At 39.2% G+C, this 12,159-nt stretch overlaps 1 protein-coding gene across 4 annotated transcripts in view; it reads left to right on the forward strand.

The window, feature by feature from the left end:
* Positions 1–12,159, forward strand: part of Gm40847 (predicted gene, 40847) — a 220,459-nt gene that overhangs the window by 17,926 nt on the left and 190,374 nt on the right. Inside the window, exon 3 of one of the 4 annotated variants that reach the window (XM_030247039.1) lies at positions 994–2,672. The exons of the other annotated variants lie outside the window; for them this stretch is intronic. Within the exon in view, the coding sequence (XP_030102899.1) occupies positions 994–2,554 (1,561 nt within the window). The 3' untranslated portion in view covers positions 2,555–2,672. Of the gene's footprint in view, positions 1–993; positions 2,673–12,159 lie in introns of those variants that run through there. 4 annotated transcript variants of the gene reach the window in all.

Below are 12,159 nucleotides of genomic sequence, written 5' to 3' on the forward strand. Positions count from 1 at the left end.
CTATACTGATCTGACAATGTGTATAAACTTACAAGATATTGCACATCGAATAGTGATAAATATATATAGTATATAATATAATATAAATATTATATAATATAATATAAATATTATATAATATAATATAAATATAATATAATATAAATATAGTATAAATATAATAGTGATAAATATATATCCAAAACCTTCCAATAAGCAAATAATCCATTGGAAAGTTGGTGATACTCATATTCTTATACTGAAATTGATCATTTGTTTAGGGTACAGTTTATGAGAGTCAAGAGTGTTGTCATAGGAGAAACCTTAATTCATGTATTACATGTCTATGAGGAACAAAAGGTCAAACAGTGTGAATGCAATGGGGGAACCTTTCATCTGTTATTCTTCTTTTTATATGTATGTCATGTGTCACAATGGATAAAAGCCATGTGAACATAGGTATATTGAAAGGAACAATGTTCTGCTTTCTATCCCAGAATAATGAGAAAATATGTCAGATTCTGTCTTTGGTAGACAATCTGAATATGATAAAAGTTTGCAGTGAATTGGTTTTCTAATTTTACTGGGAACTTCCCCAAGCTCACACTGAAGAAAATCTTTATGGGTACTAGGAATTTGGAAATTCTTTTGTTTCTCCTGGTTCACAGTCAAATGTGGTATAATTCGTAGTATAGGAAAAATTATGAAAGCAATTAGTTGTATAAAGCTCTGAGGTGTTCCATTTTCCTCATATAGATGAAATACATCATATAAATATCCCATATAAAAAGGATGTTATAAATATCAGCCATGTAATAACCATCACAGATATCTCGAAAGATGCAAAACAACCCATAATGAGGGAGAACACCATGAACATATGAGTGATAAAACCAGATGATCTGGTCCACCTTTATCAGTAGACCAATTTGTAAACTTTATTCATCTTGATGAAATGACTGAACAGGGAAATTAATGTAGTAAACATATCACATGTGCCAATTTTCATTGCAGGTATGTAAGTAATCATAGTGGAGAGAAACTCTATGAATGTAATGAACGTTCTAAAGCCTTTTCATGTCCCAGTCATCGCCAATGTCATAAAAGAAGACAAATTAGAGAGAAAACACATGAACATAACCAATGTGGTAAAGCCTTTCCAACACCCAGTAATCTTCAATATCATAAAAGAACCCATACTGGAGAGAAACCCTATGAATGTCATCAATGTGGTAAAGCTTTTACAAGTCACAGTGGTCTCCAATATCATAAAAGAACACATACTGGAGAGAAACCCTATGAATGTAATCAATGTGGTAAAGCCTTTGCACAACTCAGTATTCTCCAACGTCATAAAAGAACACATACTGGAGAGAAACCCTATGAATGTAATCAATGTGGTAAAGCCTTTGCACGTCACAGTGATCTCCAATTTCATAAAAGAACACATACTGGAGAGAAACCCTATGAATGTAATCAATGTGGTAAAGCCTTTGCACGTCACGGTCATCTCCAATGTCATAAAAGAACACATACTGGAGAGAAACCCTATGAATGTAATCAATGTGGTAAAGCCTTTTCTATACACAGTAGTTTCCAACGTCATAAAAGAATACATACTGGAGAGAAACCCTATGAATGTGATCAATGTGGTAAAGCCTTTGCAGAACTCAGTCATCTCCAACGTCATAAAAGAACACATACTGGAGAGAAACCCTATGAATGTAATCAGTGTGGTAAAGGCTTTGCTCTACACAGTAGTTTCCAACGTCATAAAAGAATACATACTGGAGAGAAACCCTATGAATGTGATCAATGTGGTAAAGCCTTTGCACAACTCAGTCATCTCCAGTGTCATAAAAGAATACATACTGGAGAGAAACCCTATGAATGTAATCAATGTGGGAAAGCATTTGCACGTCACAGTCATCTCCAATGTCATAAAAGAACACATACTGGAGAGAAACCCTATGAATGTAATCAATGTGGTAAAGCCTTTGCACAATTCAGTAATCTCCAATGTCATAAAAGAACACATATTGGAGAGAAACTCTATGAATGTAGTCAATGTGGAAAAGCCTTTGCACAATTCCATAATCTCCAATGTCATAAAAGAACACATATTGGAGAGAAACCCTATGAATGTAATCAATGTGGTAAAGCCTTTGCACAATTCAGTAGTCTCCAATGTCATAAAAGAACACATACTGGAGAGAAACCCTATGAATGTAATCAATGTGGTAAAGCCTTTGCACAACTCAGTAGTCTCCAATATCATAAAAGAACACATTCTGGAGAGAAACCCTATGAATGTAATCAATGTGGTAAAGCCTTTGCACAACACAGTCATCTCCAATGTCATAAAAGAACACATACTGGAGAGAAACCCTATGAATGTAATCATTGTGGGAAAGCATTTGCACATCACACTCATCTCCAATATCATAAAAGAACACATACTGGAGAGAAACCCTATGAATGTGATCAATGTGGTAAAGCCTTTGCAAGACCCAGTCGTCTCCAATGTCATAAGAGAACACATACTGGAGAGAGACCCTATGAATGTAATTGGTAAAGACTTTGCATGTCACAGTCATCTCCATCGTCATAAAACTGAACATACTGGAGAGAAACCCGATGAATGTAATCAATGTGGGAAAGCCTTTGCACGTCACAGTCATCTCCAGTGTCATAAAAGAACACAAACTTTCCTGATATAGCTGTCTCTTGTGAGGCTGTTCCAGTGCCTGGCAAATACATAAGTGGATGCCCACAGACATCTATTGGATAGAACACAGGGCCCTCAATGGAGGAGCCTGAGAAAGTACCCAAGGAGCTGAAGGGGTCTACATCCCTGTAGGCAGAACAACAATATAAACTAACCAGTACCCCCAGAGCTCATGTCTCTAGCTGCATATGTAGCAGAGGATGGCCTAGTCTGCCATCATTGGGAAGAGAGGCCCCTTGGTCTTGCAAACTTTATAAGCCCCAGTACAGGGGAACGCCAGGGCCCAGAAGTGGGAGTGGGTGGGTAGGGGAGCAATGTGGGGGGAGTGTATAGGGGGACTTTCAGGATAGCTTTTAAAATGTAAACGAAGAAAATATCTAATAAAAAATTGAAATGTAAAAAAACACACACACACACTGGAGAGAAACCCTATGAATGTAATCAATGTGGGAAAGACTTTGCAGGTCACAGTTGTCTCCAATATCATAAAAGAACGCATAATGGAAAGAAACCTTAGAAATATAATCAATGTGATAAAGCCTTTTCACAAATTTATTGTCTCTATAATCATAAAAGTACCCATATTAGATAGAAACTCATGAATGTCGTCAGTGTGCTAAAACCTGTGCATATCCCACTCGTCTTCAAAACGTAAAAGATTCCACACTGGAAAGAAACCTCATAAAAGCAATCAATGTGGTAAAGACTTTTTACAACTCTATAGTCTCCATTATTTTTAAAGAACACATAGAAGACAGAAACCTTTGGAAGGTAATCGGTGTTGTAAAGCATTTTGATGTCACGGTCATCTACGATGACATAAAAGATCACATACAAGTGAGAACCCATGTCAATGTTATGAATGTAGTAGAACCTTTGCATGTCAGAGTTCTTTAGGCATACACAAGACAAACCACACTGCAGAGAAACCCCAATTTAAATGTTTGCTTTTCTGAGAGTTGGTTGTTCATGAGATCTGTTCCTAGCCATTGAAAGGCTGAGGGAGAAACCCTCTGAGTATATTTAATATGGCAAAGCCTTTGCACAATTTTGTAGTCATCTTCATCATGGAAGAGTTTGAACTGGGTAGAAACATTGTGAATCTATTTAGTATGGTGAAGCTTTTTCACTGAACGTCTTTTTATGTATATTCTTCTTTTTATGAGACTATTCATACTGGAGACAGATGCTATGAATGTCAGCAGTGTGGTAAAGCTTTTAAGTTGTTGGGTCCACTGAGGTTCAACACAACTCACACACCAGGACAATGCAAATGATAAGAATTTATTGGGCTGGGTGGTGGTGGTGCACTCCTTTAATCCTAGCACTCGGGAGGCAGATGCAGGCAGATTTCTGAGTTAGAGGCCCAACAAGTCTAGAGTGTGTTCCAGGACAGCCAGGGCTACACAGAGAAACCCTGTCTGGGGGGGCGGAGGGGGGGAAAGAACTTATTAGAATTAAGTCACTACTTATCAGTGAGAGACACAAAAGCATACTCAGAAGTTTATCTTCAAAACCCCACCGCCCACACCCAACCTGAGACAGAAAGTTGTATAGCTTTCAAACACAAAAACCTCAAAGTCCTGGGCCAACTTACAGCTACATTTTCTCCCAAATCAAAACTTATTTTTATTGAATGAGTCAATAAATGGTGATTGCTAACTCCTTGTATTTTGTTGTTGTTGCAGCTGCGGGTGGTGTTGGTGTTGGGCTGTGTGTGTGCCTTCCCTTCTTTTGTAGACAGTAAGAGATTATTTACTACCTGTGTTTTCATGTGTATCCTTAACTTCCTCGGTTAGATTCTACCTCTATCTCTTTGTGTTGGTCAGTATGTTTAGAGAGAGGTTGTTTAAATTTGAGTTTATCATGGACTATCTTAATTTTTTCCATTAACGGTGTAGTCCTTTTTTTACATATTAAAATCCAGGCATCTGTTGTTTTTGCAGCACATGTGTGCAAACCCTTCTGGCGTCTACAGACTCCAAGAAGACATCTGTGATCTTTTTTTTTTTGTTTGGTTTGGTTTGGTTTTTTTGTTTTTTTGTTTGTTTGTTTGTTTGTTTGTTTGTTTTTGAGACAGGGTTTCTCTGTATAGCTCTGGCTATCCTGGAATTCACTTTATAGACCAGGCTGGCCTCGAACTCAGAAATCCGCCTGCCTCTGCCTCCTGAGTGCTGGGATTAAAGGTGTGCGCCACCACGCCCGGCCTGAAGACATCTGTGATCTTAATAGATCTTCCTTTATGTTTTTCCTGGCTTTTTACCTTTGCAGCTTTTAGTATTCTTTCCTTGAACTGTATGTTTTGATTATTACACAGGAAAGAGACTTTATTTTATAGTCCCTTCTGTTTGGTGTTTTGATGATTCTTGTGTTTTCTTTATGTTAGGAAGTTTTTCTTCTAGGATTTGGTTGTCAATACTTTCTGAGACTTTGAGGGAGGATTCTCCTTCCTCTCTTCCTAAGTATTCTTATGTTTAGTCCTTTTACAGTGTCCTGGATTTCCGTGATATTTTATATCAGGAAGATTTAGACTTACCGTTTTTTTTTTTTTTTGTCTGATTTACCCATTCCTTCTATTGCTTATTCAATGATTGAGATTTTTCTCCGTATCTCTGTTCTCTGGGTGAACTTTGCCTCTGTAGTTCCTTTTTGCAGTCCTAAATTTTTATTTCCACTATTTCCTAAGATTTAGTTTTCTTTTTTTGCTTCTATTTCCACTTTTATGTATTGAATAGTTTTGTTTACTTCACCCATTGGTGTGTTCTTTCTACGCTTTGTTTATAGGAATTTTGGCTTCCTCTACTTTTTGGTTTGTGTGTTCCTGGCCTTCTTTATGGAATTTATTGATTTCCTCTAATTTTGTTCTGTTTTCCTGGATTTCTCTAAGTGATTTGATCATTTCCTCTTTAAGGAACTCTGTCATCTCCATACATTTGGGGTTAGAGTGTTTTTCTTGTAATTTAGCTTTGTTGGAATATTTAAGACCTTCTTTGACAATATAAATGAGATCAGAGTCATTAGCCAGAGAGTGATAAATGCTGGTCCTCATTACATTATCGAGTACCAACGTCATGGAATGGAATGGCGCTATCTAACCTAAGTATTCAGCTTAGATTTAACCCAATGTTTGATTAATCCCAAGGCTGTCCTTTCCCTTTACACTGGACAGGTAGCCAAGTGAGGCACTTTTTGAAACAGTTACTTTTTGTGAGACACCTGTTTTTAATCACTAACCTTGGGTTAACCATTTAAAAAAAAAAAAAGACCTGATGTTTACAGGGTGAGTGACTTTGTAATTTTCCAAAATGTATTTATTCATGTCTTGTGAATGAATACAGACCAGATTGATAGATATGTAAATTGGGGATTTTAGCTTGATTCAAGCAATATTGAATTTCTTACTTTGGAAATATGTCCAATGCACTTTCAGGCTTTATTCAGCTCAGATGATTGTGACACAGGCCATTGGCTGTAGTTATGTGTCATGTTACAGATCACAGCAACTGATATTGCACACAGGAGCCAGGTCAAAGAGTATTGTATTAATGCCATTGTTTTCTGCCAGATAACTTCTCTCTCTCTCTCTCTCTCTCTGTATATATATATATATATATATATATATATATATATATATATATATATATATATATATATATATTGCATATATATGTATATATATATAATTATGTTTCATTTTTCCTTTTTTAATTAATTAATTTATGTACATCCTGTTCCTGTCCCACTGTGGATAGAGAGACAAGGCAGTCCTCTGGTACATATGTGCCTGAGGCAATGAGCCGATCCCTGGATGCTCCTTGGTTTTTGCTTGGAGGTCTGAAGTGTCCAGGTCAGCTCAAAGTTTTGTTCTTATCGGGTTGCCATCTTCTTCACCCCCTTAAGTCAGTACAGTGACCTGCCCTTATGTAACATTTCAACCTACAACAATATATCGATATATCGATCTACATATTTCTATATCTATCTATCTATTCATCTATATATCTATATAGCTTTAATCTATACATCTATATATCTATATATCACCTATTAATCTATATATCTACATATCTATATGTATATATCTATACATCTATATATCTATCCATATATCAATAAATATATATAATCTCTATATATTGTCTATAAATCTACATATCTATAAATCTATATATAAAATCTATATATCTAAAATATATATATATACACATATATGTATATTTTTAAATCTATCTATCTATCCATCCATCTATGTATCTATAAGTCTATCCATATGTTTAGCTTGATGTAGCTTTTTTCTTTTTCTGCCAGATAACATATACATATATATTCAATTATGTTTCAATTTTTATTTTTTTAATTAATTTTTTTATTTATTTAAGTACATCCTGTTCCTGTCCCATTGTGGACAGAGAGACAAGGCAGTCCTCTGCTACACATGTGCCTGGGGCAATGAGCCAGCCCCTGGATGCTCCTTGGTTTTTGACTGGGAGGTCTGAAGTGTTCAGATTAGCTCACAGTTTTGTTCTTCCTATCAGGTTGCCATCCTCTTCACCCACTGAAGTCAGTACACTGACCTGTCCTTATATAACATTTCAACCTACAACAATATATCAGTATATTGACCTACATATTTCTATATCTACTATCTATTCTTCTATATATCTATTTATCATCTATATATCTTCAATCTATACATATATATATCACCTATAAATCTATATATCTACATATCTATACATATATATTTATATATCTATACATCTATATATCTGTCCATATATCAATAAATCTAGATAGATAGATATCATCTATCTATCTATCTATATATATATATATATATAAATCTATATAAAATCTATATATCTATAAATTCTATCTCTATCCATCTGTCTATCTATATGTTTAGCTTGATGTAGCCTTGTCTTAAAGGACTGTTATGTTCTAGGTTTCAGACGTTCAGGCTGAGAGGAAACAGTATGAGTAACATTTGATCTAATACCAGATCCTCGACTCTGGACCCATATTTTATGATAATTTGGGGATTATGATTACATCATTCCTACCTCCTGTGATCAATCAGTAAACACATCTAATGCCAGCAGCTGGCAAGAAGAAAGGTTGATGGCATTTCAGTTCTCGGCCTCGGTGTCTTTGGAAGAGACCATGACGGAGAGGGAAGAAGAAGCAGGAAAAAGGTCCCATGGGTGGATGGATTGGGAGAGCATGTCCAGGAGGGCGAGCCTGAGAGTATGAGCAGCCTGGGCAGAATATGGCAAGTGAGCCGGGCATGGTGGCACTCGCCTTTAATCCCAGCACTTGGGAGGCAGAGGCAGGCAGATTTCTGAGTTCTAAACCAGCTTGGTCTACAAAGTGAGTTCCAGGACAGCCAGGGCTATACAGAGAAACCCTGTCTCGAAAAAAATTTAAAAAAAAAGAATATGGCGAGTGATATCTCACAGTTCTTAGTAAAGAAGTAAAGAAATTAGCATAGGGGAATGGTATCTGCCCCATGCTGGTGCTTTAATGCTTATAATTATAATTATTATTATTATTTCTTATTTTATTTTTTCACATTATCATTTACTACATTATTATATCATATTATTTAATATTATTTCTTTTTATTATTTCATATTATTTATTATTTTATTATTTGATAGCATTGTTTCTTATTCTTATTATTTCTTATTAGTTTATTATCATTTCTTTTTCTCTTCTTCGTATTATTATTATTTCATACCTCTATAATTTATGTGGTGGTAAGAGATCCACAAGTAATATTTACCACAACAAGTTGGATGCAAAAACAGCTTGTACCCAATGAGAAATATGGCCAAAAGTTATTTTTTTGGGATACAGGAAGAAAGTCCTCTGGGGTCTCTGCTAATAAGGTCACACACACACATACCCCATACACATACCCCCACACAAACATGCACACACACACATACTACATACATACATTAACACATATACACACACCACACACACATAAACATACATGCACCACACATACACCAAACACACACACATAACCATGCCCCCACAAAAACATGCACACACATATATACCACATACTTACATTCACACCCATACATACACATACACCACAGATACACATGCACACACACCATATACAGTAACACAGACACACCACAATACCCTCACACAGTCACATACATACCACATACATACATTCACACATATACACATACACCACACATACACATGCACACATTCACACACATACACCACAGCACATGCACACACATACCATATACATACATTCACACGCATACATACAAACACACCACACACACCTCCCTTTTTGATTCTGCTTCATTTTGCTTAACAATGATTTCTAGTTCCTTCTGTTTCTGTGCAAGTATCATGATTTCACTTTTCTTCCTGACTGCATGAAATCATGTCATGTGTACACCCTGTGATCAATTTGGTTAACAAGAATGAATGCATAAAGCAGGGCCTGGGCTGAGGAATTTGCATTGTGGGTGTTCCACATAGCCAAGAGTAACAAGGCATGTCCCAGAGTCTCTTCTCCCTCAGTGAGCCCCTTGGAGCATGGCTCTTGACCAAGGTTGTGGGGAAGGCAGGATAAGGAAATAAGTAGCTGACATTGTTTGTGTACCTACTTGCCTGGTGATTTCTGCTGCAACCACCAGGTTGTGTGTCTGATGAACTTCCACAGGTTCCACCATCTGCCTGCACTTTGACCCCATGAATGTCAAATCAGAACTCCTGGAAGCTATTGAATCTGGGGGCTTTGAAACACTTTGAGAAAATATGGACAAGGTGGAGCACGGGGTATCCGAGGTCAGTGAAGCTGGTCTGTATACATTGTAGAAGACATGCATCTGTGAACCCAGAACATGCAGCTCAAAGCATGAATGCTGTGTAGGCTGTAGACCGAGTGAGGACAATGATTGTCCATGCTACATATGCCCCATCCTGGTGGAGAGTGTTGACCAGATGGGCCCAGGGAATGTCTCTGTGCCTGTCTCTCAATGTTTCTATGAATCTAAAACTGCCCTAAAATAAAGTCAGTTAAAAATACATATGGGACCCAAGGAGATGAAGGGGTTTGCAGCCCAATAGGAGAAACAGCAATATGAACCAACCAGTACCCCCAGAGCTCCCTGGGACTAAACCACCAACCAAAAAGAAACCCATGGCTCCAGCTGCATATGTAGCAGAGGATAGCCTACTCAGTCATCAATGGGAGGAGAGGCCCTTGGTCCTGTGATGGTGCTATGCCCTAGTATAGGGGAATGCCTGGGCCAGGAAGCAGGAGTGTATGGGATGGGGAGCATAGGAAGGGGGGAAGTGATAGGTGATTATCAAAGGGGAAACAGGAAAGGGGATAATATTTGAAATGTAAATAATGAAAATATCTAATAAAAAATACATATGGGGACTGGCGGGGTGGCTCCCTGCTTAAGAGTTCTTACTGTTCTTTGAGCAGACACTAGTTCATTTCCTCCCATGTTGAGAGGCTCACAATCACTGGTAACTCCAGCTCTGGGGGATCAGGTGCCCTCTTCAGGCCTCCATGGGCACCTGCACTAACGTGCATATTCTCACACTAATGTGCACATATCTGTTAGGGAACTGCATGGCTTTTCTAGTCCAGATCTTGGATTTTTGGTCTGAGTCTGAATTCAGGGGTAGTCCTTTGTAAAGCACTGAGTATTGAGTGCCGGCTTTGTTTATAGCTCCTGGTTAGGCACTAATGCAAGGTAATGAATGAAGTGATGCCCTCTTGACTTCATGGTGTCCAGTCAACCTGGCTGGGTGGGAGGAGGGCAGACACACAGTCCTCACCCCTACCCCCAGTCGGCAGAGCAAGGGGAGTCCTAGGTCCTCCTGCTCTTTAGAACACACTCTGGGGCAAACCAGTGTTTGGTTCAGGAAGAACATTGCAAGTATGATCATTGCTGTGAATGGAGAGACTGCACCGTAAGGGGAAACAGAGACAGTGCTGTAGCCTAGGAAGAGAAGTTGTGCTCCGGTGACAGGACTTTCCTGTCCCATTCTGACTGCCACTTAGCTCTTGAGTCAATTACTAGCCTCCCTGTGAGCCCCATCTTCCCTCTCGAGGAAATGGAGGTAACACTGGGCCTCCCTCCTTGGTCTGTCCTGAGGATCTCAGGGGACAATGACAGCTTTGAGTGAGGTACAAGACTATTTAGGAACAGTCCCATAATACTGTTCACTGGGAAGAGGCCTCCAGTCCCCATGTTGGGTACAGACAGGGAGGAAAGAGATGGCCTTCTGAGCTGGCTCTACAAGGGTGGCTAAGTTATATTCATGATGCTGACTGTGTGTATCTTTGACCAGATTGGTGATGGTAGTGTGCTGTCTGAGTTAGGATATATTTTTACTCCATGTGTACATCTTCTTTGTGCCCTTTTCTGAGCCAGCGAAGCACGTCTGGGCAATATGGGCTTTGAGGAAAAGGACTGGCTCAGGTCACTCGCAATAAGGTCCAGAGCAGGACCTTGGGTGCTCCTTTGAGCCTTCCCAAGCCAAGCCAGGATGCTCCATCAAGCATCCTAATGACCAGAAAAGAAAAAGGTCTAGGAGCCACATACAGCTGCATCTGGATAGCCCAGTCACCTGAATCCATAGAGCAATGGCCATGACTATCACCCACATTGGCTTGGTGACAATGTTATTCCAGCTGAGGGTCACCAGTATCTCACTAGGCTTCTGTCAATGGGGGATCATAGGAATTACACACACACACACACACACACACACACACACACACACAGAGAGAGAGAGAGAGAGAGAGAGAGAGAACATGCATACACAAATGCACACATAATACACACGTGCATACTCACGTAAACACACACACATTCAGCTTTACTTGGGTACTTGGGGTAAGTGAAGGGATGTTGTGAGCTCATCCAGGTGCCAGTGCCCTATGTGATCTGTGGTATTCTTTTCCACGGGCATGGTCTAGCAGCTTGTCCAGCCTGTGCATCATCCCCCAGTGGTTCTGATCACTGCTCTGCCTTGTCCTCCACTTGGTCCTAGATAAGTCACCCCAAGGCCAATAGGCCTGAAGAGCATTAGAGCTGTGGATGAAAGGGGTGCCATTTGCAGAGACTGTGGGGACAGTCTCTTTAGGAATCTCAGAGGACAGGTAATGAAACGGAGGCTGAGAGGTAAGAAGAACCCTGTAAGTACCAGGATGAGCCAGGCCTACTTAACCATGAGGCCAGCATCACCACCATTGTTCAGAGTTTGTGCATGTGTCATGGTTCTTTCTAATCCCAATGGCTGCTACCTCAAGAGGTCTGCAAGATGCAGAGGCAAATGTCAAGTGGTACGTCTGGCCCTGGCTCTAGTAAAGGCAGCTAGTTCCCTAGAGACTTAGACCAGCAGTTCCCAGCAGACCTGGGAGTGGCTGGGTCTCCCTCACCCCT

This window comes from Mus musculus, chromosome 12 (genome assembly GCF_000001635.26).
Source record: "Mus musculus strain C57BL/6J chromosome 12, GRCm38.p6 C57BL/6J".
Lineage (NCBI taxonomy): Eukaryota > Metazoa > Chordata > Mammalia > Rodentia > Muridae > Mus > Mus musculus.